The 27,296-nt window shown below is 36.5% G+C and overlaps 1 protein-coding gene across 2 annotated transcripts in view; it reads left to right on the forward strand.

Annotated features, from left to right (window-relative positions):
• The window catches only part of STAG2 (stromal antigen 2), a 76,083-nt gene that overhangs the window by 42,446 nt on the left and 6,341 nt on the right, over nucleotides 1–27,296 (forward strand). Inside the window, exons 19-31 of one of the 2 annotated variants that reach the window (XM_004713057.2) lie at nucleotides 1,346–1,416; nucleotides 2,301–2,388; nucleotides 2,483–2,563; nucleotides 4,472–4,564; nucleotides 7,130–7,304; nucleotides 10,934–11,073; nucleotides 12,800–12,901; nucleotides 14,956–15,104; nucleotides 16,450–16,578; nucleotides 19,601–19,824; nucleotides 23,254–23,443; nucleotides 23,534–23,644; nucleotides 26,755–26,881. In XM_004713057.2, the coding sequence (XP_004713114.1) occupies nucleotides 1,346–1,416; nucleotides 2,301–2,388; nucleotides 2,483–2,563; nucleotides 4,472–4,564; nucleotides 7,130–7,304; nucleotides 10,934–11,073; nucleotides 12,800–12,901; nucleotides 14,956–15,104; nucleotides 16,450–16,578; nucleotides 19,601–19,824; nucleotides 23,254–23,443; nucleotides 23,534–23,644; nucleotides 26,755–26,881 (1,680 nt within the window). The remainder of the gene's footprint in view (nucleotides 1–1,345; nucleotides 1,417–2,300; nucleotides 2,389–2,482; nucleotides 2,564–4,471; nucleotides 4,565–7,129; nucleotides 7,305–10,933; nucleotides 11,074–12,799; nucleotides 12,902–14,955; nucleotides 15,105–16,449; nucleotides 16,579–19,600; nucleotides 19,825–23,253; nucleotides 23,444–23,533; nucleotides 23,645–26,754; nucleotides 26,882–27,296) is intronic. The other variant, XM_004713058.2, reaches the window with a different exon arrangement.

The following is a 27,296-nucleotide window of genomic DNA, read 5'->3' on the forward strand; positions in this document are numbered from 1 at the left end:
TTTTGTCAGTTGGGCTGCTCTTGCCTGCAGTAACCTAATTAGTCACCCAGCTGTAGTCCCAGATGATAGTCCTTTACCAGTATGTTGAATAGATGTTCAGGCCTTTTCCCCCCTGTGATTCATCGTGCTACTATTACTCATTCGCCAAAATAGGAAGATGGTAAGATCATTAAGTTGCAAGCAAAAATAACATCTTTCTTGTTTGTTTGTTTTTTGGAAGGTGTAGGATAGTAATGTAAGGGAATGATAGTAGAAGTTACCTGCTATTAGTTGAGCCAGGAACTGCTACTGAAAGAGGGTGTTAATTAAATATAAATGAAAAATTTTGGCCATGTAGACTCAATAATAGAGTTTTTCTTAGTGAGAGTTTTGGCAGTTTGGGTGAGGAAAAGCACAAAATAGTCTTTGTTGCTTTAAAAGGTCTTGATAAATTGCTACTAATAGCAACCGTTGTATTTGTTACTTGATGTCTTGTGCTATGCAAAGAAGATTATTTGGTGTAGGACACTCAACTTTGCTAGTATTTTTAAAAATTGTTTTATGATTTGGAAAGATATATTAATTTCAACAATTACATTTGTTGGGTCATAATTTTCTAATTAATTTGTATTGCTCTTTTAAAACCCCTTCTCATTAATCCTGTAAAAATATGCATATAGTATTTATAATGTCCAGTTGCCTTACATTTATAAAAATGTGGGCATTTTTTAGTAATATTTTATACTAATTAGTTTGGGATTTGTAGGAGTATATCGAGGTACAGTTTCATTTTGCATTAATTTTGGTTGAATATGATTGTTATTAGCCCAAGTCAATTTAATTACTTACTGACTTTCTAAATATTAGCTTAGAAATGTTTCAAAAATATAAATTTCACATAGCAAGAATTGAAAAATTTTCAAAAACTTTAGATTAGCATTAATTAAAAGACAAACAAGCAACTGATAGTCAGAAATGACACATATTCTTTGAAGGTTTGCTGTCCACATTTACTTGTGATTGGTGCAGTATACTACAAGAGTTACTATGAGTTTCAATTGACTTGATTGCAACAGGTAAGGGTCCGACTGGAACAGATTTTTCAAGAGCATCATATGTAGTGTCCTGGTATTTTTCACTTTGGGATATAAACAGAAACGTGATAACAACTGATCCCACCTTTCTCTTGCTGATCCCACCACACTTACAATGTCTTCAATTTAACGAGATTGTGACATTTCATGAGCAGGGCAATTTATCGTTTAAATATTAGCTTGTGTATTTTTCAGGATGGCATCACTATTTTGACAGCATTTTCCCTTCGGGTTTCATTATGTTTAATATTACACAATTAATACATTAATAGGGTGAAGAACCTGATGAAGATGATGCATATCAGGTATTATCAACACTGAAGAGGATTACTGCTTTTCATAAGTAAGTTGACGTTTGTTTTTTTATAAACATGGCAAAATAAAAATCAACTAGTCTATTTTGTGTGTCACACTGTAATGAGAATCTTGTGTTTATAGTTTTGTGTTATAACCAAGTGGGTTGTTGAGGGGGCGTGTTAATATATAATGGAATAGAAAGATAATGGAATTTTCCCATGAAAATGAAATAGAAAAGGAAGCCTCTTTGTCTATTTAATTGAATAACATGTTGTTAGAACTAATCAAAAATATTGAGATTATTTAACTCTTTTTAAAAAAATTTTAATTAAAAATTTTTAAATCCTTTTATTAGGGGCTCATAAAACTGTTATCACAATCCATACACACATCAATTGTGTACAGCGCATTTGTACATTCATTGCCCTCATCATTCTCAAAACATTTCTTCTCCACTTAAGCCCCCAACATTAGGTCTTCATTTTCCCCCTCCCTCCCCGCTCCCCCCTCCCTCATGAGCCCTTGATAATTTATAGATTATCATTTTGTCATATCTTGCCCTGTCTGATGTTTCCCTTCACCCAGTTTTCTGTTGTCCATCCCTCAGGGAGGAGGTTCCTTGTAATCGGTTCCCTCTTTCCAACCCACTCTCCCTCTACCCTCTCAGTATCGCCACTCATACCACTGGTCCTGGTGGGATCATCCGCCCTGGATTCCCTGTGTTTCCAGTTCCTATCTGTACCAGTGTACATCCTCTGGTCTAGCCAGACTTGCAAGGTAGAATTCGGATCATGATAGTGGGGGCGGGGAGGAAGCATTTAGGAACAAGAGGAAAGTTGTATTTTTCATCATTGCTACATCGCACCCTGACTGGCTCATCTCTGATTATTTAACTCTTAAATACAATTTTCTGCTTCTTTTCTTTAACAGTGCTCACGACCTTTCTAAATGGGATTTATTTGCTTGTAATTACAAGCTTTTGAAAACCGGAATTGAAAATGGAGATATGCCTGAGCAGGTTTTTATATGTTTTAAGTTGCATATTCAAATTTGAGCAAGAACTTTTGTTGGTCGTTCGTTTTCACTGTGATTTCCTTCCTTTCGTTTTACAGATTGTCATCCACGCGCTGCAGTGTACTCACTATGTCATCCTTTGGCAGCTGGCAAAGATAACTGAAAGCAGCTCCACAAAGGTTTGTGGTGGTTCAGTGGCGTTGGCATTAAATCAGATCTCATTAACTGGTTTCTGCAAAAGCACACATTTAATAAATGGGGTTTTGCACATTTCTCATTTACTTAGGGACATGTGCCTTTTAAAGTAGCCCTGTTTGTGTTTTGATATGTACACAGTGAAAGAAGATTAATATGATTTGTTTCAGTGATGTGATTTTAAATGAAATGCTATGAAACGCCACTGTTCATATTTGAAGGTGGCATTATTTATGATTTCACGCATTATTTGCAGAAGTATTGAGCACATATAGAAAGATAGTTTTTAGAAGTCAGTACCAAGAGCCTTTAAAACAAATAAGACTCCAGTTGGATTGTATAAGTGTAAGATCATAAGGCTCTTCCCCTAGGTTTTCTGATACCCTCATGTTGTTTGGGATTCTGGTGCTCATATTGAAGATTTCTCAACTTAGGTTTCAAACTCAATGATAAATCATTTCCTAATTGAGTACTGTGTGCCAGGCAGCACATTAGGGAATTTACAGTGTTCATCCAAAATGGCAATCAATCCTTTAGTAATTCAGCTAAATAGTACTAAACACTGCCTTTTCCATTTGTAAATTACAAGTTTGGGCATTGTTCCTGTAATAGGAGAGATTTTTGCCTTAAAATACCGGGCTTATATTTATAAATATTAAACCCTTTTAAGGAGTTAGAGAATCAGGCAAACATACATATTTTTTCTCAGGTACCTTTATAATGATGTTTGTTTTGCATATAGATCCCTTATAATCACTTGAAATGCTCAGAATATCGGTGGTGGGGGTAAGGGGTTTGGTTTTTGAAAAGCTGTTATATCTGCAAATGGATGTTTTTTTTCTCCTCCTGCGGGTGGGGCGGGGAATTATTGTATTATTGTTAACTTAAGTAGTGTACTTTTGTCAACGACCTAGGAAGAAATTAGCACTGAGTTAACAATTAGTGTACATACTCATGTATAAGCCGAAATGCCTGATGGCTGATAGTTGGGTCACCTTATGCTTGGGTATATATGGTAAAATGGGAGGGAAAAGTAGTTTTGTAATAGTGGGGAAAAGGTGAGCAAAGGTATGTTGATAAGGACAAGTTCTTCATTGTAACGAGGCTTAATTGAATGTTCTTCAGTAAATAAAACCCCCAACCCCATTTTTATGTTTATCTTGACTTTTATAAATGCCGAGGCTTCAAAAGGTTAATGGAGAAAGTTCATAATCTTTTATTTCTAGTTTCTCATGAATTTTTAAAAGCCACCTTGTATACCAAATTTGCACTGATAATTGTCATCCAGTATTAGAACATGAGTTATAGGTTGTGGCTCAAATTAACTGTTGATCTTCATTGATCAATTAATCACATATGTTAATTTCTATTCAAAATTTACTGGTAAATATTTAGAAATAGATAAAATACAAGAATGACATAATCTTTTAAGTATAAGTTTAAAAGCCATCTCAGAGTTTGTATATTGGAGTTTGTTATACCACAAATGATATTTATGGTACATAGTTATTTAATACTAAAACTAATAGTCTCCCAATATTGAAATGGAGAAATGGGCATCCCTTTAACATCATTCTAAAACTTAAATATGTAAACATTCTGGACTAGTAGACTTACTAAGGAGAGCTCTATGTATTCATGAAATATTTCTCATTCTGATGGGTTCTGGACAGGTCGTTTGGTGAGATGTATTCTTTAATACAAAACATGTTTAATATGAACATAGTGTCCCCTCCCTGTTAATTAAAAAGAAGGAATCAAAATCTAGTGAATAAGCAGAAAAGTTAATATACATAAGGTTTCACATTTTATATAATTTAAAGCACTGTATAGAAGGTCTGAAATCTGTTTTTGTACTGTATTTAATGTTATTTCATTTTCAAATTTTAAAGGAGGATTTGCTGCGTCTGAAGAAACAAATGCGAGTATTTTGTCAGATATGTCAGCATTACCTGACCAACGTAAATACTACTGTTAAGGAGCAGGTTGGTAATCATGGTAGATAATTGTTTGTAAGCCACCTTCAGAGAATCTGTACTAGTAATAGTATAGGAAGTTTAAGGAACAGTAAGGGCTAGCAAAGATAAAAGTATATTTTATCTTCTGATGAATATACAATGCACAAAGTATCGATTAATTCATTGAGTTTGAATGCAATACAATTGATTTTTAATATCATGTCATTTATAATTCCATTATGTGTCACATGAATTTCACAGTTACACTGTAGCTTTATTTCTATATGGCAGATTAACAGACCCATTTTAAAATCAACGTGTGTAAAATTAACAAACAGTTGTATTCTTGAAAGCAACAAAAATACTTTCGAGAGAAAAGGATATGCTGTTTTATCATCTCTGAAAATATTACTCCTGTTGACATTCCTGCCACTGTCCTCATCTGATATCTTGATAAAATGAGTTAGTTTTTTTAATATATGTAAGACATTTTAATCACTGACCCTACCTTTAAATGTTTACTGTTCCACCCAGTATGTCTTCCTTATTCCATTATTGCTACCGTTCCCATTCTGGAACTACATTGTTACCTGTGCCATCGATAGATTTTCTGTTAAAACAAGGCACTGATCTTAACTTAAAAGTCCTGTTCAGTTCTGATTCCCTCTCACTGAAAAGATTAAGTTTCATTCGACCCATGTTTTTAAAAAATGATATTTGTGATAATTTTTGATAATCATATCGTACAGTAAAATTGCTTTTGGTGTCTTCAAGGGTGTATAATCATTAAATCTAGTTTATTAAATAGTTCTTCCCAAGTGCTATTTGTGGCAGCATGCGAATGTTCAGTGCTGTTCATTTGACTGTATTTTACATTTTACTCCTAACAACGTCATGGAAATTCCATGAATAAGCAACTCTTGCTTTTCAGTTAACTTTATATGTCATTTTAAAAGATCAAGACTTAGTTTGGCAAAACGTATGTGAACTTCCTGTGGTTCAAATTTCCCTTTCAGTACCTCATCTCATTTCTTTCATCCTTTCCTTACATACATATATGCCTTGTGTACACATCAATCCAGAAGATGATAAACGGCCAAGGTCTCGTTACTGAATTTCATGTCTTCCTTACAGATGACCTTATAAAATACTTAATATTGCTTTAAGTACTACTGCTACATTATTTTCTAATTTTAAGTATACAGTTTTGAACCATGGCAACAAAGGATGTGTAATTTCAGATTTAATCTCTACCAGTTAGATGAAAGCAACAAATTTCCAAAGGTAGTAAATTGAGTTTAAAGTTCAACTTCCTTAAATAAAATTTGAGGAATTATGAACTTAAACCTTGTTCATGAACTTATACTTCCTGCTTTCATATTTTTATGTGCCACGAACATACTCTCGCTAATACTGCCATTTTTAATTGTTTAAATTCTTTTTTTATAAAAAATAATACTGCCAATTTTTTCAGTGTTACCACATTCCTTGCAGATTACCTTGTGTAACCTATGTAACCTGCAGGTCTTCCTTTGGAGATTAATTATTTAGTCATTAAAGAACCTGCATGTCAGTCTTCCTAATCATTTCCTGGAATATGTCCTGGTCAACTCACTTGACCTCTTATTCACCTAATTAAACACCCCCATCCTTGTCACCTGATAGTCTCTGTGTGTATACTGGACACATTTTCATAAATCTAATTATCCTGATGGGTACAAGATATGACTATGAAATAGAAGAGACTTCAAGAAAGGATAAATGCAGACCGTGAAAAGCTGTCAATGGGCTTAGTTCCAAAAACGACTAATAAGATCTCCTTTGTGCTCTGTTTATAATTAGTCTTTCCAGCAGTTGTCTTCTCTTTTAGATTGATGACTTTGTGACCTGAAAGTTTTATTTTTATTCTTCATTGCACAAATAATAATTGACTTTTTCTACTTACTTTCTGACTAATCTTACCCAAGCTACACTGCATTCATTTTAAACTGCTGGCAAGTGATTTTAATCAACTCTTAAGCTCCTCGAGATAATAATTTCCGCCTTCTGTTTATTATGATATTATCAGGTTTACCTGATGAGCTGGCCACATCTGCTTATGTTTTTCTCTACTTAATCACTGCACCTCGTGGATGGTGCGAGTACTGTCAAAGTACCATGAACTTTGTGCTCTCTCTTCTGATAACCGATTTCTCTGAGAGGTTTGGTTTTGTACCAGGTTTGTGCACTATTTCAGCTGTTTAAAGGTATACCATGAGGCTTTGTGATACAGTACAGTTGTGGGATTTATTGTCAGAAAACTCCAGAATTTGAACCCTAGTATACTACTAGTTTTTGCAAGTGATAACGTTGCACAATTCACTCGGAAGCTACTGAAACAGAAGAATATTTATGAAATGTTGCAGCAACCTGTAAATTGTTATGCAAATATTAATGTTCATCTCTACACAAATTATCATTCTCAGCATCAAAACTTTAGGAAAAAGGTTTCACATTGAACCTAGTTTTATGTTATGCCTGTCAGTTGGGTCTGTTGGTGGTGTGAAACTTTGGCTTTATAATATTTTTTCTCCCTTTCATTTTTTAAAATAGGCCTTCACTATTCTATGTGATATTTTGATGATCTTCAGCCATCAGATTATGTCAGGAGGACGTGACATGTTAGAGCCATTAGTTTACACTCCTGATTCTTCGCTGCAGTCGGAGCTGCTCAGCTTTATTTTGGATCATGTCTTCATTGAACAGGATGATGATAGTAACAGTGCAGGTAACTTTTTTGCCATCTATTGGTAATTCTTTACATCCCACATATGTCAAATCTAGAACGCAATGCAAAAGTATTTATATAACATGTATAGTTTTTATTCATAAAATAGCAAACACAGGCTTAGGATCTATCATATTTGTGTTCGTTTCTTGTAATGTTAGAAGACACTATGGGACCACAGAGTATTGACTTGGGCGTCCAAATTATGCTTCTTCGTCTGGGCTTTTTGAAAATTTGGAGTTAAAACCTAAAAGTACTGTGAGGATTATTTAAAACTTAGTACTTTGTCTAGGACCTTACCTGGGTACAGAGATAGTCGTTGCACATTAACATTTACCTTCCTGTCCGCTTATTTGTTAGTGTGAGTTACAGTGCACGCTTTTTGTGAATGTGGTTGTTAGTGTGATTTTTGAATATTAGAAAATCTTTTAATTACTCAAATTCTGAGGCAGTAATGAATTTTTACAGGAAAGGGGAGTTGAATCCAACCAGCCTTTCCTAGTTTGCCTTTGTTTCTTCAGGACTGCCATTGGCACGTGGAATACAGGAAATCATGAAAATGAACTTGTCAGAAACCCTGATTTTGTTTCCTTGGAGTCTTCCTGATTTACACTTCTCATGTGAAGTGTTCCATCCCTGTGAAAAAATGTAAAATATAACAGATCGATATACCTGCCACCAATATTGTGCAAATGTGTGGCCATATTTGGTTTTGATTTATTTAAAGAAATAAGACTTCATCTGTATCTTACCTCAAATGCATTCTCCCTTCTTCTCTGAAGAGAACTCCTATCCTGAATTTGGATTGTCTTTTCCCTTTGCATTTAAAGTTTACTAGTCATTTATGTATCCATTCATACTATTTAGATGTATTTTCTGTTGCTAATGTCTACATAAATGATGCTCTGCTGAGCATTTTTATTTTGCAAATTTTTGGCGTTGAGTTTCTTTTTGTGATTTGTTTGTGTTGATGTGTGTCTGCAGGATATTCATTATGCCTGCTGATTTTTGTTAGTTTGGTTGGTTCCTACTTTTCCCCCATCACAGTGTTGCATTAAATACTTCTCGACTGGAGCATGTGTTTAAGAGCTTTTGTAGTACATGTGTACATTTTAAACTTGCACACATGTGACCAAATTTATCACCCAGTAGTTGTATCTTTTTTTATCCTCCCATAGGGTTTATACGAGAGTTTCCAATGCTGTGTGTGTATGTGTGTGTTTGTTTTTGTTTTAATTATTGTTTTTAAATTTTCATGTAGGTGAAATTTGACAGAGTAAATTGTTTTCCCATTCCACAATGTATATACAGATGGTTCAGTGACATTGGCTGTATTCCCATTATGTGTCGGCACTCCCTGTATCCACCCTGGGTCACGGGCTTCCTTTTGCCAATTTTTCCCACCTTTAAAACTTTGGTTTTGGGCAAATGCTGCCCTTTTGGTCCTGTAAAGTTGATTTCTTTTTAGAAACATGTACCTCTCAGGTGCCGCTGTGTATTGTAAAGACCTGTCTTCTATCTGGTTGAAAGATATCTCTGGGAGTGGCCACATGGATGTCTAAGGGCCAGTTTCTGGGTTCCACTATGGTCTATCAGATCAGTAGCACTCGTCTTCCCCCCCCCCCCCAAACAAATTTGAAGTGTGTTTTATCTTTTTCTAACACTATGTGCCTCTATTGAGAATCCGGTCAGGGTGGTAGGTGGTGGCGGCAGCTTGGGGCCGTCTTCTTTGTCTAGTCTCAGGTTAATGAAAGCTGTGGTTCGTGGTGATCTATTAGTCCTTTGAGTAGTTTCCTTGAGTCTTTTGTCTTGGGTCAAGTTTGAAAGATAATAATGGTTGTAAATTAGACAGCTGCTTTGAAGACCCAAGTCCATACTTGATGGAATAGGCCTGATTTCGATATTCCCTAAGACTATATGATCCTTGACTTTCAAGTCCAGTATCTCACTTCCTGAACTGGTTAGACTATGGCCCTGTATACTCTGTTATAAACATGGCCTCATTTGCCTCATGTACAAATACATATGAAGGAAGATCTGCTTTCAACTCTTGTATGTGCACTAAAATGTATACTCCCTATATGCCTTCCCACCTCTCTTTCCATTACTTTTCATTCTCATTCAGCCTCTAGTAATATAGACCTTTGGTTATTTAATGTTAGCCAATATCAGACAAGAAAAAGATCGTAACATAGGGACTGCTCCTGAAGTGACGCACTGGCAATACTTGTAGTAGTCATCTGTGTGTTTAAAGTCCTCTGTGCTAAGACAGTTCGACTTTATTAATCCCCATGAGAGAAAAGATTAGCTACTTCTCAATAAGTATCATAATAAAGGTAAATATCAGGGTTTAAAATAAACTTTTAAATATCTGGGTGATTTAGTCTACGAAGGAAAAGGTATGTGCTTCAAGTTTTGTGAACCAGATATTAGAACGCATATCATGTAGACATCATCTCTAATAATGATGCTCATTAAGAATAGGTTAGCTTTTATGTATTTAGTATAATCTTTTAAAATAATAGACAGTATGTTTTCTTAACCAAATGACTCTAGTCTTGTGGAACGTGCACTTGTGATAACTTAAAAGTCTTTTCTGGTGGAGTCTACCTTAAGACAGATTGTTATTGTCAGAATGAGCTTTCAATTTACTAGCAGTTACCTGGGGCATTATTCTTAAAAATAACTTCCAAAAACATTTTTATTTTATATAATTAAAAAAAAAGAGGGTCTTACAGGGAAACGCTAACAGGTTATGCAGAAACTATTCATAAGGAAGGAAACATGTAAATGGCTAATAAGGTCACAGAAGCACTTTAAGTTTACTGGTAGCCAAAGGAATATTAATGAATATGAGAAATAGTTTTTAAACAAGTAATTGTGTTTGTAAAATCTATCCCGAGAAAAAATGTTTACACAACTTTTATGTAAAAAGCTTCATTGCCATTTCATTTACAAATAATTAGAAACATTCCTTTGGCAGTACTCCCTCTTAGAATTTAGAAATAAGCCTGTGCTTTGAGACATGAATATGAAGAGCTCACATTGTGAATTACCAAATATCTGCAACATTAACTTGAGAAGACAGGTTCCCAGGGTAAGCTAATGTAATATATTTAATGTCCATAAAGGGACAATGTGTTGGTAAGAGCCAAGCTTTGAGGTTTGGTGAGATCAACCTTGGGAGAAATAGGAGAGCTTCTGAGTGTTGGCTGCATCCAAAGAAGCAGAACTCTTAACCCACAGTGTTTGGCCATGCAGATCTCAGTGGCAAACTCTTCCTATTAGGGGAGTAGATAAATGTGTTGGGCCAGCTTAGTCTGACTCCAGCAAGCATCAGCTCCTCTGACTCACTCCATTTGTTCCTGTTCCATGTTCACCAAGCAACCTTCTGGAGATTACTTGGCTTCACAGAAAGTTCATTTATTAGCGTGAATGGCTCATCATTCCACAAAACATTAAGGATGATATTTGAATTAAAGGATTATGGGTGCTTTTAGTATTTATGTTAGTGTCCTTTTCTGATTTTTCATTTTCTAAGAAATAAAGTGGTTTTATAGTGAGAGCCTCATCAAGAAAATTTGGTTAAAAAAATACAGATGGCTTAATGCTTGGAACTCTTTTCCCAGATGGTCAGCAGGAGGATGAAGCCAGTAAAATTGAAGCTCTGCACAAGAGGCGAAATTTACTTGCAGCATTTTGTAAGCTAATTGTATATACTGTGGTGGAGATGAATACAGCTGCAGATATCTTCAAACAGTATATGAAGGTAAACTTGAGAAATAGATCAGTGGTTCTCAACCGGGGTCATTGACCCCTTTGGGATCGAACAACCCTTCCATCAGGGTCGCCTAAGAACATCGGAGAGCACATATTTCCGATGGTCTTAGGAACCGAGACACTGCTCCTCTGTCCGTCTCCAGGTGGGTCCGCCCACAGTGCAGATACGCACATATGAGAGTATCTGGCGTGAAAACTGTTAGCCATGCTACACCATGCTTCAAGACAAAATTTCATTTGTTTGTCATTAGAAATAAATATTTCACAATATAGAATTACATTTTTTTTGTGATTAATACACTTTTAATTATGTTCAATTTGTAACGACTAAAGTACATCCTGCATATCATGTTTACATGGCTATTCACAACAGTAGCAAATTACAGTTATGAAGTAGCAATGACAATTTTATGGTTGGGGTCACGACATTAGGAAGGTTGAGAACCACTGGCTTAAATGATAATGTTCCCCTTTGACTTTTGCAGTTGCATTTTTAAGAGTTAATTGCTAGTCTAGTATAAAAAAATTCTGTCTAAAATCTTCCATAAATGATATCCCTTCTAATATAATAACTTGAATATTTTCTATTATGTGTCCTCCTATCTTCCTGTTTCTCACATTTGTGGCTCTGTATACGTTACTAGTAGAATTTTTATATATGGTACTACTCCTCTACTTGATGGAGCATTCAGGGGTGCTCTTGTTAGGGGTCAGAAGACCAGGATGGTAATTTTGGCTTGGCTCCTATGCTGTGGATGACCTTGAGTAACACGTACCTTATGCTGCTTGAGTTGGTTCATCCTTTCCACTCTGGTAGTTTAGCTTCCTCTTGGTTCCCCAAGTCTGAGTTGACTCATGGTGGTTTGTTAATTTTTATAACCTTGCACAGTATTAAGAAGCCATAAAGTATATTCTTAATTATACTACAAGCTTTTAACTAAAATTGGTAAGATAGTATTTTTAGTCCTCTTCCTCAACTAAAATTAATCTTTTTCTTGGAATATTTTGCTAGATAAAACTCTAGCAAATGAAACAGATGCTAATGGATTTGTTTCTTTGTTTATACTCAGTTGTTTAAAAATCATGTAGCAAATTTTATCTTTTAGACTTAAGTGTTCTAGATTAAAGTCAGTTCTAATAGAAGCAAACAATTGCCATAAAAGCCTGATTATCATGTTAGTCTCTGATAGTTGTTAATAATATGTTTTCAAAGGGATCTTTAGTCAGGAAAGTAATTTCATGCACTGTTACAAATATTACATCCAGTAACTTCTTTTACATACTGTGCGCACGATGTTAGTCTCTACAAGCCCAAATACTAGAGTTAGAAACTGTACAGGAAGTGCATACACAATAGCAGTGATTAAATTTAACATACATTAAAATAATGATTTGTGTTAATTGTTTTCGTAGTTCACAAAGAGGATGGAGGCTGTTTCTCTCTTGGTTTGTGTCTTAATAAAAACCTACATAACCTAATTATTGTTTTATTCTGTAGTTAAAAGCAAATTCCAAACTTGTTTGAGGAGGGTGTAACTGTGATAAGAATGCTACTGAAAGAATCCTTTTGTATTTAGAAGAAATGGCCTTGGTTTCTAGCTTCTTTTTTTTTTTTGATAACTGTGTCTTTGAAAGCATAATTTCCATCAAATACATGTGTTGTCCAATAGTTTTAAAAAGATAAAGCTTTGGTAACTTGCATATTTCTTTTCTAGTATTACAATGATTATGGTGATATCATCAAAGAAACAATGAGTAAAACAAGGCAGATCGACAAAATTCAATGTGCAAAGACGCTTATTCTCAGTTTGCAACAGGTAAGACATTAAAAGTACACTTGTTAACTGTTAGTTTATGGTTCATAAAGTAAAAACACCGAGGGCAAATGATATATTAGCCAATTCACAAAAATAGAATGATATCCAGCCTCCACAGTAAACCAACAAGTATAACTTAGGCGGTATTTTGCCTTCAGAGAGAAAAAAATGGACAAAACTCGGCAGAGGGAAAATATGTACCATGTGCAGCAGGGGTCCTCAAACTTTTTAAACAGGTGGGCCAGTTCACTATCCCTCAGACTCATTGGAGGGCTAGACTATAGTTTTAAAAAAACTATGAGTAAATTTCTATGCACACTGCACATACTTTATTTTGAAGTAAAAAGAAAAACAGGGCAAAAACATCTGATGACCTGGATGAATATCCTTGGCAGGCTGCATGTGGCCCGCGGGCCGTAGTTTGAGGACCCCTGATCTGCAGTATCGATGGCCGTAACCTTCATGGTCATTTGGCACTTGATGTTAACGTTTTAATGGAGTATGTCATTTGAGGCAGCAATTCTACTTTTAAAACTTTATTCAAGATGGTAATAGGGCACATTTGTACAAATAGATGAACAGACTTAAACATTGCTCATGTCACATTGCTTAAATAGCAAGAAATGAGAATTCTTTCAAATGTTCTTCAATTGAGTGTTAGATAAATAATATCCTTTAAAAAACATTTTGTGAGTTTTAGTCATTTTCATTTACGACATGGTGAGGCAGGGAGATTTTAGATAAATCATTTACTTTTCCTATACCGGTTGTAGGAATCCTGCTGGTGTCATGGTTAAGCATTGGGTTGTTAACTACAAGACCAGCCATTCTTTGAGGGGGGGTGGGGAGGGGATGAGGCTTATTATTCCCATAAAGAGTTACCATGTTGGAAACCCACAAGGGCAGCTCTACCCTTGGGCGCTATGAGTTGGTATCAACAAGACGTCAGTGAGTTTGATTTTTTGGACTGTCCATTGGAGACCAACTTTGTATACCAAATATGACCCATTTCAATTTAGCAAGCTTGTTTTTTGGAAATGTAGATGGGAAAGGTCTGAACTTCATTGGCAAATTTGAATAGTCTATTAAAAGTTATAAAACAGTTGTGTTACTGGAGAAAGTTGAGAAAAATGTAGACCTAGTACAAGTTATCCTTAAGGTTTTCACTCAAGAATTGTCTTTAATTTTTAACCATCTTAGTTTCCTATGCCTATGCAAAATCCTAGTTTGTGTCCACAATAAAATCATAGCACACATAACTGTTTTGCTTACCTGTATTTTTCATATTAGTAAATCAAACATTTCACCTAATTACTTTCCTCAGCAATTTTGCTGATTTTATATATGACATTCAGCTCCATAATTTAGCTGAAAGCTCATTTGATCTCTAGGTCTTTTCTAGTTCTTGCCATTTCAAATAGCTCTAAAACAAAATAATTACTTTGCATAAATTTATTTCTGATCATCATTTCCTTTAGGTAAAAGTTAGAATTGTTTAGTCCAAAGCTATCAGAAATCTAAAGCCTTTCTGCATAGTGCCAAAAGGTTATCTCAGCATATGCTCCCAGATGTTCACAGGGTGCACATTGCACGGTCACCTTATCAGTAGTGTGCATTATCTTTTAAGAACGTAGTCACTTTGGTAGTTGAAAAATCGTGTTTTCTCTTGTTTGCTTTCTGATGAAAGTGCTTGATTTGTCGATTCTCCACTTCAGTGTGAAAGCTAAGAACAACAGAACATAGTTGTGTAATGTAATACTCGAGTGGGCAACCCTTTTGCTTATGTGCATTGTCAATATCCAGCTAATACCACGAGGGCACTTTGCCAAAGCTAAAATAGTTTCTAATGTGAACAGCTACCTATAGTCTGAATGTACGAAGTGCTACAGTTTTAAACCATTTATCTTGTGCTTTATAAAATAGGTGTTAGAAAATATAATACCCTATTCATTAAAATCTTAATATTTTATTAATGAAAAATATGATATTTTAAAAAGTAGTCAGTTAATTTAAAAAAACAAAGTGTTAATATACTTTATTTTCTCTCCAAACAGCTTTTTAATGAGATGATCCAGGAAAATGGCTATAACTTTGATAGATCATCCCCAACATTCAGTGGCATAAAAGAACTTGCTCGGCGTTTTGCTTTAACTTTTGGACTAGATCAATTGAAAACCAGAGAAGCCATCGCCATGCTACACAAGTAATCTCTGAATATTTTATTGTCCACTATTACTTTTTTATCGGTTTTCTTGAACTCTTATTAATTGAAATAAATTGAATTAATGCTTTCTGATTTGCTTAAAATCTAAATACTAGGAACCAGTTCTAGCAGTACCCCAATTGACAAATGATTCGGAACTAACACTGTTAAGAAAGTTTGTTTTTTTAATTAAAAACATATAAAAATATTTAAAAATTACATACACTAAAATATCATTTATTAGGTATCAACACAATCTATCAAGAGTCTAATTGCTCATTTCGTAGTAGAGAAATCTTGAGATTTAACTATTTTGCTTCAAAACTTTATCTTTCTGTTTTTTTTCTCTAATTTGCAGTGGTCTTTTACTTGGTTTGGGGGCAAAATGTTCCTATTAGCACGTTTCTCCCCTTATGTAAATAGTACGACATCTGATTTGATTTTGGACATATAACTTCTTAGCACATATTTTGGACTTATAATGAAACTTCAGATACATACATTTAAGAACTTTGACACCACCAACATTTATGTATTAATATCTTTTATCACTTAATTGTGGATTAACAAAATCATTGCCCTGGGTTAAATAAGGTAGCTTAGACTTTCCTTCATTGGTAGCCCCTTGATTTACTTTTTTCTGTTTTTCTTTCCTGACTTCTTGAAATTCCTCCCTGTAAATACTGTTCTACTTAAGTGATGGCCACATTTTCCCTAACTTTAATCCACTTTCTGTTCACCTGTCCCTAACCTCTCAAATTCATTTTAAAGACGTTGGATGAAAAATGTAGGTGATCCTTAAGGACAAAACATATGGCTAATGACTTTAACAAGTAATGTACAGTTTTCTTTATGCAACTGTTTTCTTCTCTCCCCTATTTTATCTGATTCTTTTTACAACTTTGATGTTAGAAACACGATTTTGAGTTCCTCTTACTATTTTGCCTTGTTAAATAGTTAAGATGTATCCTGAGTGGAGTTATTCGGAAAATTTCATCTCTCATAGGTTGTATATTTAATCTTTAGTTATTTTGTTATTCCTTTGTGCCAGGTCTCCTTTAGGTTTTGAAAACTAGCTTTTAAATTTGGGATGGTAGAGAGACATGCAATTGCTGGTGTTTGTGTGTTTAGGATTAAGGAAAGTACAGCGCAGCCTTTTCTTTTTTGGGGGGCAGGGAATTATACATATATCATAACATTTCCATAGTTCAAGCCTTTTAACCCTTTATTTCTTGAATTAAATGCATGCTCTTAATTGTGAAACTAGAGATGTTTTCCTTTTGCTTAGATATATTTTTATATTGCAGTTGCTTAAACATTTTTTAATTCTCCTTTCTTTTTGCAGAGATGGCATAGAATTTGCTTTTAAAGAACCTAATCCACAAGGGGAGAGCCACCCACCTTTAAATTTGGCATTTCTTGATATTCTGAGCGAATTTTCTTCTAAACTACTCCGTCAAGACAAAAGAACTGTGTATGTATTTACTAAGAATGCTCTGTCAAGCCTTGTTCTGGAATTCTTAATAGCAATTGTTGTACTTGGTTTCCCTCACCTCTGAAGACGTGGATTAAAGTTGTAGGCATTAGACTCAAGAAACTTTGTACTTCAGTAATTTTTAAATTTAAGAATTATACTTTTATATCATAAACATTAATTCTGTGAGTTCCTCTCAGTGTAGTTCAGTTGTGACTGTAGATGTATGACTTGAATACCTTATTGTATTCTGTTTTCCATATTTAATTTGGTGGGAAAATTCAAAAGATTGTGAACCTAAGGGTCCATTGGGGACTTTCTGGTTCATCTGTTTCTGACTTCACTGGAAAATGGAAGTTACTATTTTTTTTTTTAATTATGGCTTCTGGCCTCAATAGACCATTTAAACAGTACACATTTTGCATTCAGACACCTAAAATGAAGAATCATAAGGGGACACCACAAATTGGAATTAAAGTGCTCTCACAGTGTTGTTTTTCCTTCTCCCTTTTGCCTCTGAGGTACAAAAGACCTAAGAAATATGAATACTTCTTAGAATACATCTTAGAGCTGATAGATCGTAAATTTGTGTTAGTGGTAACCTGGAGCAGGGAGAATAGCTTCAGGGATGACATTTTGAGATTGCAGAGAATTTTAATGCAATCCTAAAGTAAACAAAACTAATCTTTAATGGTAGACATCAGAATAGTGATTGTGTACTTCCTTGTGTCCTGGGATGGCTTCCCATCTCCAGAGAGCTGTATGGGTTATCCATTTGTAAAAGGGATCCAATTGTACTCTTTATTGATTTGCATTTTATTTTTTGTCCCAACTAGAAATCTCACAGATACTAAAAGTCACAGAAATACAATGTATAACAATGGAATACAGTTTCTCACCCAGCAGATTTATAAAAATCCCGAAGTCTGAGAGTAAAGTCTTGCTAGGATTTGAAATCCGGTGAGAGGGACCTACAGAAACTTGCCAGTAGAAACTTCAGTTCTCTGTTGCCGAGAGGGTAAACTTGTACACAGCCACGTTAATGTTCAGTGTTCTATTATTTAAATTGTACAAACCTCAAGAACAACCTAGACCTGCAAGGACTAGATCCAAAGATTGATAATACAATGGAATTACTGTACAGTCATCAAAATGAATGAACTAAAACCATGTTTGTCAACATGGCCAAATTAAAAATACAACTGGACAGTCTATAGGGAAAAAAGCAATGTATAAAAGCTCTGCTGTAATTTTAATTTCTGCAAATATACCCAACAATGATAAACACCAAATTCAGGGATGATAGCCTCAAGGGAAACTCCTAAAAAACCAAACCACCTGATGTAACAACGATGAAAAATACAACTTTCCTCTAGTTCCTAAATGTTTCCTCCCCGCTCCCACTGCCATTACTCGAATCCGACCTTGCAAGTCTGGCTAGACCAGAGGATGTACACTGGTACAGATAGGAACTGAAAACACAGGGAATCCAGGACGGATGTTCCCTTCAGGACCAGTGGTGTGAGTGGCGATACTGGGAGGGTAGAGGGAGAGTGGGTAGGAAAGAGGGAACCGATTACAAGGAACTATATGTGACCTCCTCCCTGGGGGACGGACAACAGAAAAGTGGGTGAAGGGAGACGTCAGACAGGGCAAGATATGACAAAATAACAATTTATAAACTATCAAGGGCTCATGAGGGAGGGGGCAGCGGGGAGGGAGGGGAAAAATGAGGACCTAATGTCGGGGGTTTAAGTGGAGAGAAAATGTTTTGAGAGTGATAAGGGCAATGAATGTACAAATGCGCTTTACACAATTGATGTGTGTATGGATTGTGATAAGAGTTGTATGAGCCCCTAATAAAATGATAAAAATGATTTTAAAAAAAGAAAGCTTAAAAAGGAAAAAAAAAAAAAAAACCAAACCGCAAAACCAAAAGGCTATCTTGTAGGGCAGAGTAGAATTGCCCCTCAGGGGAGGCTACTTAACTTGGAAGAACATCTAAAAGGTATGTGGCAAGTACATAGTTGTAAACCCTCTGTCCTTGAATTTATGTGGACTCCAGCTCTTTATCTTGTCCCAGACTGATAACACTGCTCAGATGAAGAGATAGTCTTTAGCCCCCACTTTAAGGAGTGCTCTTGTGTACTGCTTGGTATGACTGAAGTTACTGTGATTAAAGGAAAATGCTTGCAATGCCGTCTAAAATGGCAAAGTCTCCATTGAAGCAAGCATTTGAACTCTCGGGAGCATTTGTTAACTACAAATTGCCCTAACCTCAAGTGTCTGAAACCAGGAGTGTGAATCATGGTTATGTTGCTTATTTTTGTAGCCTTAGGCACATTTTTTCTTCACTTTGCCCAGTCTGTCTTTGCTAGCCTGTAAAGTATGAATTATGCCTCACAGGATTGTAGGAATAAACTTTAAAAACTTGAGAGAAAATGCCTAGCATATGATAGACACATTTTCTTTGGCATTTGATTGCAAAACTAAGCATAAGCCATAAAATCTTTGTGATAATTTGATCCAAGGGTAGATTTATAATTGCCAAGAGCCTGAAACTTTCTTGTAAATAGGGATCTTATTTAATTCATCCTGGTCGCCTTAATCAGTGCATGAAACATAGTAGCTCAACAAATAATAAACGTAAGTGCCATGCCTTAGTTCATCTGACGGAAGATTCTTGGTGGGGCCAAGTGCATTCTTAGAAGCTGATAGGATATGCCCAGGCTCACCCAACTAGGAGGAGTTTGTTGACTTCAAATGCAGTCCTTTCCAGAAATGTGACTGTTTGTTCTGCTGCAGTAGATATCTTTATGTTGTTAATACATAAAAGAAAATGTCAAAAAACACTAGCAGGCCTTTGTTTTACTGAATTCTGTTCTTAATTATTTTATTTGCTTTTTGTTTGATTCTAATTCAGTCACTAACTGCCACTTATGCTTTAAAAGTATTAGTGGGTGGAAAACCAGGGCATTATTATGTATCCTTGCTTATTGAATGGTTTCTATTTCTTTCTAAGGTATGTTTACTTGGAAAAGTTCATGACCTTTCAGATGTCACTCCGAAGAGAAGATGTGTGGCTTCCCCTGATGTCTTACCGGAATTCTTTGCTAGCTGGTGGAGACGATGATACCATGTCAGTTATAAGTGGAATCAGCAGCCGGGGATCAACTGTGCGGAGTAAAAAATCCAAACCATCCACGGGAAAACGGAAAGTGGTTGAGGGCATGCAGCTTGCACTCAGTAAGAATATAATTTGTTTCAGTTATTTTATTTATAATACTTGTTATTTACATTAAACAACTGAGTTCCCATTAAGGTTTACCCTATTCTTTGGCATATCTTTTTAAATAATAGTTCAAATGACATGTCAGGTTCTTTTTTTTTAACATCTAAATGTGCATTGTATTACGTACTTTATATGCATAAACTTGGCTCTTACAACTCCATGAGGTACATCTTTATTTTTCAGCAGGAGAAAATTAAGTCTAGAAACTTATCCAAGGTCACACACGTGACCTAGTTGAGCCAGGCACTCTAGAGAAACAGCCTCTTAATCACTGTGCTATATAAACAGTATGCCTGGACTCGGTTGATGCTGGGAGTTAGATGTTGGACTGTTTGTTAACTGCAAGATCAGAGGCTCAAACCCTCCAGCAGCTCTGAGGCAGAAAGATCAGGTTATATCTCCCTATAAATATAAAATCTTAGAAAACCCATAAAACCTTGATATGTATTGGATTGGAATTGACACAATGGCAGTGGATATACTTTACATATAAGGATATAAACTTAGTATTATAGAGCTAGTCAGTTCCTAAGACATCAACTGAAATAGAGCACCAGCTTTCAGAGCGCTCATACCCTCGGAATTTCTATGCAGACGTCTTGAACCATGCAGGCGTACAAAGCGCTATGTAGAGGCACACACTTTGGAGACATGAGCAAGCACATTGTGGTACTTGAAACTCTTGGATCTCTACACTCCAGGTTTGCCTCAAAAGCGGGGCTGGTTAAACTTTATCTTAAGGACCTTTGAAATAAGTAGTGTGGTTGTCCAAATTTTTTCCACTTGTTATTGCTGGGAAACAAATCACCTCAAAACTTAGGGCATGAGAGATCTGGTGCCTCAGCCAGGACAACCCAAGGCTGAGCGCTGGAAGCATTTGGAGGCATCGTCACTTACACATCTGATGCAGTCTGTCAGCTAGGACCTCAGCTGGGCTGTCTGCCAGGACACCTCCGCGTGGTCTCTCTATGTGGCGGCTTGCCTCCCTCACAGTATGTGGCAGGCTGCCAAGAGCAAGTGTCCCAAGAGAGAGGAAGTGGAAGCCGCCAGCTTCTTTAAGGCCTGCGCCCCAAAACAGGCTTTACGTCATTTTGGCCTTATTCTATTGGCCAAGTAGTCACCAAGCCCAGATTCAGGAGGAGGGGGCTGAATGCTCCCACCGTAAAGTCTGAAGTGTGTCAGAAATTTGGGGATTATTTAAAACTTCTATTGATAATATTGGTAATCATGCATATAGTGTTAACAACTTTATTGTTACAGTATCTCTTGTCCAACAACATTAGACATTAACATAACTTGCATATTTTAGATTTGGCTTGTTAAACAGTTTCAGCATCATTGCTAAAAGAAATCTTTTTACAGTTTGCCTGACTAAGTTAGACTTGATGGCGTATGAGACATTTACCTTAGTTTGAAAGTCATCAAGTTAAAAGGGTGTTTTCTGAAGATCACTAGGCATTTTAAAATGTGTTTCTCATTTGGATCAATAGTTAATAGTTTTTGGATTTATGCTGAGCCATCGATGCTCCCCATGCCCACAAGTCCAACATTAACCCATTAACCCATATGTCCAACATCAGTCCACAAAGTCCTCCTCCACCTCACAAAACAGATGCAATGATGCCCACTGCAGGAGGAAAGCCGAGTCAGTGAATGTGTAAACATCTCCGTGCTGGCTGGGGTCTCCACACGGGTGCTCCAGCACCCAGGCCTGCATCGGGGTAGGTCCATGTGGTTTCTCATCAGGGATGCCTTGCAGGAAGTGAGCCTTGCCAGCTGAAGCAGGGAACTGCTAAGGCAATTGCACCCGGGTCTAACCATCACAACCTGAGAACTAGAAAGGCGAGGCTCACCAAGCCATTTATCCCTCTGCCCGTCAATTAACCCCACATGTGGTTTATAGGCCAGGTTGGCACAATAAACTAACTACCTCAGTGATCAAAACAGATATTTCAATGTTTACACTAAGAATCAGGTTTTTGGCGAATCACAGGAATCATGACATTAGTAAGTTCAAGGAACAAAGGATAAACACGTGTCAGCTGTCTGAGTCAGTGCAGTTTTGAAGACAAAAATTGGAAAACACGGTGAAATGTAATGGGTGATGTAACAACCTTGCAAAGTTCTAGATTTTTGTCTATTGCAGTTACTATTTGGAGAGGTTGTTTATACACAGTCTTTGTCTAAATTTCCTTCCAAATTCACATTCTTAATTACTTAATACTAGATTCAAAGATGAAGTGAGAGGGTCTCTGGGGACAGGAGCTCTGCCTGGTGGTGTAGTGGGTTACCGCTAACCACCAGGCCACCACCCACTCTGGGAGAAAGATGAAGTTTTCTTAACTGTGGTAAAGATTTAGTCTTAGAAACCCACAGGGCCAGTTCTACTCGACCCTACAGTGTCAGTAGGAGTCAGAGACCACTCGTTGGCAGTTGAGCTTTTGGACTGTCCATTATACCTCATAAATATGTGACTAAATTAATTTCTGTGAATTTGGCAACATTCGTGTGAATTTCTCTTTTATTAAGCATGACAGCAACTTTTGACATTTGGGGTCGGGGAGTAATATTTGCCATTGTCTGTGAACCAGTCTGTTTTGGTCCACTACTCTGTGTCCTATGGATTATTGGTCCCTTGAAGTTGTTATGATAACCTGCTTGGCCATGTGCATACCGTAGGCTGGGACCACTTTCCTGTTGTTTCCATTCCTGTTAATTCTGTGACTCATCGGACAGTATAGACAGCCATCTAATTGCCTGTTTGCTCACCAGCCTTCCTGTCGTAAAGTTCACCCGCCACACTGCCCGCACAGACTGTGATTAGATCATACTGCTCACCAAATTGCTTCCCTTAAACCTTACTCCCGCAGCAGCTCCTCGTTGCTTACCAAGTCTAGAAGACTTTCCACAACTTCTTATTGTCTCTTTATCTGCCCCCAAGGTTGGCCCACATGAGAGTCTCATGTTTGTAAATAAAGAAGTGAAATATCTGTAGTACTAACATGGTTCAGAAAATGTTGGTTTTGTGCCTCATTGTCCTTTTTTCACCTGTTGTCCTCTTCTGCCTAGAAAAGCCCCTTCGCCCAGTCAGTATCCTCTCTGTTCTGCTTCCTCTTCCTCTCGTGGCGCTCTTCTACTGGTGCTTAGCTCTCTGCTAACCCTTAACACACTGGATGAGAACTGCCTGTCCTTTCTTTCTCCACAAGTGGACTTGCCAGGCAGTATAGAGACGGCACCTTATGGACCTTTGTACTTCTCGGTTCTCAGCACTAGCTTGTGGAATGCAGCTAAGATGTTTGTCCACCTGAACTGGTCGTATTGGCTGCCTTATTCGTCAGAATTTGGAACTGACCTAAATTGCTTTTAAAACTTTTCTTTTTCAGCCGAAGAAAGTAGTAGTAGTGATAGTATGTGGTTAAGCAGAGAACAAACACTGCACACCCCAGTCATGATGCAGACACCACAGCTCACCTCCACCATTATGAGAGAGCCCAAAAGATTACGGCCTGAGGATAGCTTCATGACTGTCTATCCAATGCAGCCCGAGCACCATCAGACTCCTCTCGACTATAAGTAAGTTCATCGGATAATTTTCTCTACTATAACTTGATTAATTACATAGAAAAAAGTTAAGTTAAAAGAAGAATAAAATTCTCCTTGAAGCACGCAGGTAACATGGATGTTAGCTCAAAGACAACAAGAGGAAGCAAGGCAACAGCAGGAGAGAGCAGCAATGAGCTATGTTAAACTGCGAACTAATCTTCAGCATGCCATGTAAGTGAGAGTGCCTTATTGTCTGAGTCTAGGAAGTTCACTAATTTATTTTAACATCTCTTCATGTGTGCCTTATCAGCAAACTCTCTAGAGTAACTAAGCTGAAATAATCAAGGAACTAAAAATTGGTCTTTCCAACAGAGAAAAAAACAAAACGAAAACAACCAAACCAAAAACCTTAAAATTTCCCTATTCACTAGTTAGCCAAAGGTCCAAACCTAGGTTGATCTGTTGGAAAATGCTTAAATGCAAATCCTTGTTTATTTTGGTACACAGACTTATAACCACAAATCCAGTTTTGTTACATCTTAATTGCGTCCCCATATTAGTTCAGGTCTTCATCTCTCACCTGAACTATTGTATTAGTTTCCTAACTGGTTTTCTTCCCTCAAATCTACCATTTATTTATCCCTTCACCAAACCCATTCCCTCCCGCCACCACCACTTCATTATTCACACTCCCATTAAGAATTCCTCTAGAACAAACATTTGATTATGTAACTGTTCTACTTCAAATCTTTCCATGGCTCCCCATTGCCTACAGGAAAAAGTGCAAACTCCTTAGCTCATGGCATGCAAGATCCTTCAAAATATGACTCCTGCTTACATTATAGTGCCATAACCCATTCCCTGGCAACTGGTAAAATCAACGCTAACAGTAAAGCTCAGGTGTCTCCTTAAGAAGCTTCAGCCATCTCTGCTTCCATAACACTTTGTGTAGTCAGATTTCTTGCAGCACTCAATCTTGATGTTATATTGTAATTATTTGTTTATGAGTTTGCCCCTTTCTCTAGACTGTGAGCTCCTCAAGGGCAGGGACTGCATTCATTGCCTGTCAGTGCTTGGCTCGTATACGGTGCTCAGTAAATAAATGTCTCTTGAATGGTTAAATGTTCAATGCTTTAAAAAAGATTATAAGTACATTGTGCTGAGATCTGTATGAGAACTTTATCAATCTTTGTGAAATCTTCATTAGCTTTGGCTCGTGAAAGAAGGACTAGACAAGCCGACTGTAGATAATATTTTCCGTGTCTTGGTTGGTATAAATGGAAAGGTACGATTCTTTTGAGGATGTCATTTTTAAGTTTGGACACTTTTGTACTTGTAACAAAATGTGATCATAATTTTCCCTTTTTAGGAAAAGACCAAAAAATTAGTGACTGGTCATTTACCACACAAGTGGTAGCCTATGTGCTATGCATAACAGGCAGTTTAGAAATAAAGTATTCTCTAGCACATGGATATATTCTAGCCCTAACTTGGCTAACATAGTCACCATCCATGCTACAACTTCTGTTGTTCTCCTCTTTTCTCAGTTTCTGTGGTCACATTCTATTTAATATATATTCTTATTTCATACTGAAATCTACAGCTGCCTTCTTAACTTCTAACCAAACCACTCTCAACTTTTATATTCTACTATGCAATCATTCTGTCCATATCTTTCCCTGGGAACTTTCTGTCAGCTCCCAAGCCTTCCTCCACTGTATCTCATTACACCACACCATTTTCCTTTATATTTTTATTCACAATTTCTTAAAAATATCGTTATAGGGTAAGCGACCCCCTCCCCCCCTTTGCTTGCAGGTAACTCTCAGGGATCACCCCAGTAATGTAATGTACTATTCTGTAATCATGTCTGGGGGACCTAATTATCTGCTCCCCCAATAGTTTACCGTATATACTCAAGGATAAGCCGAGTTTTTTCAGCACGTTTTTAATGCAGTTTTTGTGGTGAAATTAGGTGCCCCGGCTGATAGTTGGGTTGGCTTATACTCGAGTATATACGGTATATCTTATATATGAGCAGGCTTCAAAGGGTTGATGGATACACAGAATTATATGACCAGGGACTTTGCCCATGAACGCGATGAAGCCACCTCATATCTTTCTTACACTGCAACAAAATACAGCATGGGTCTTTAGTTTCCCAAAACAATTGACAGAGGACATGTGTTCCCATTATAGTTTCATCTGCAGAATACAGTGCAATTATCTTTTACGATCCAGAATTTTTAGGAAATAAAGACCATTATCAACCCATTTGTCTTCCCAACTTGAAGCTTAAAATGTTGCCTAGATTTAATAAATCGTGTTTTTCTATATTAATATCTTCTAGGACATATAAGTTTTCATTAAATAATTGATTTTTCCTGGGGAGTTATTCTTGGTTAATTTAAAAACAAAAAGAAAGAAAGACAGAAAGAAAGAAAAGGTAATGCTGGCCTAAGTGGTGAGCCAGTCTGAATTTCACTGTTATATATTGCTTCCTTTTCTGCTGGTCTGGACTAATTTGTGAATTTGAGTTTATTCTCTATAATTTATTTGGTAGCATACAGAACTTTCAAGTTTATTTTTCTTTGCCGTATATGTGTAGTTCAGAGCTTTCATAGGCCACGACTCCACGTTCCAGCTTAATTGTTGTGTTCATTTCTTTCCAAGATGCAACTATTATCTTGTTTTACTATGTCCGTGTAGCTATCACCCGATGCATCCATACTTCTGTTGTAATGTGAATCACATTTTGTCCTAGTTATTTACCTGTTTCCCATAGTAGATTGTGAGCTCCTTGAGGGCAGAAACCATATCATATTCATCTTTTTTTTTTGCATCCATAGGACACAGCATACACCTGGCACATAGTAGACCTTGGGTGAATGAGAGAGTGTCTCTGGTACTCATTATGCACAGGGTGAATGAATGATTGGGTGAAATAAACATAACCTGTTGTTTGAAGAATATATCTATATTCTGAAAATGTTATTTTCTTTGGTCTGTTTTATTACTGTTTTATTAATTTGTACCCTGCCTACTTTCAAAAAGGACTTACGGTATCTTATATGTTCCCACGGGGGAATTTCTCATTGAACTTGTATATGGGATATCAGAACCATAAAGCTGAATGTATTGAATTAATAGAAGATAAATAAAATTCCTTAGCATTTCTAAACAAGGGAATGTTGGGATTTCGTCATCATTGATGACATCATCAATGCCTAATCATTCTAATTCCATCATTTCCATGAAAATTGAATATAGAAAGGCACATATTTGCTGCCAGTAAGCCATCCCACGTGTTCAGATCTTGACCTTGTTTTGTATTTCTCTAGTCGGCGTGGTACAAGCCTAATGGAAGACGATGAAGAACCAATTGTTGAAGATGTTATGATGTCCTCAGAAGGGAGGATTGAAGATCTTAACGAAGGAATGGATTTTGACACCATGGATATAGATTTGGTAAGAAACTTCCTGATTTCTGTAAGATTTTCCTTTTCGATCATTTGGAAAAATAATTGAGTTGATTAGACTCCTGTCGACTTTAGAGGCGTGCTTGCCATAAGAAGTATGACTACCAAGAGTACGATAATGAATTGAATAGGGCAAGTATGGTGAATATGTTAGATTTAGGTTCCGTGCATGAAAATAGCAGGTTTGCCATTGAGATTAATTTAGAAGGTCTAGATTTAAAGAATAGGGTTGTCTTTTTATTCTTTATATTTGACTATGAAAATCAAGTGTTACTTTATGGTTTAAAGTTTTTCAGAAGTATTATATGGGGTAATATACTTTGACATTTTTTATTTACCATTGTCAAAATATTGCATTATCAATTCAGAATGCAGAAGAGATACAATCCCATCTCAAATATCAG

This window comes from Echinops telfairi, unplaced genomic scaffold (assembly GCF_000313985.2).
Source record: "Echinops telfairi isolate 266 unplaced genomic scaffold, ASM31398v2 ScPeMD7_6080;HRSCAF=6971, whole genome shotgun sequence".
NCBI classification, from domain to species: Eukaryota; Metazoa; Chordata; class Mammalia; order Afrosoricida; family Tenrecidae; genus Echinops; species Echinops telfairi.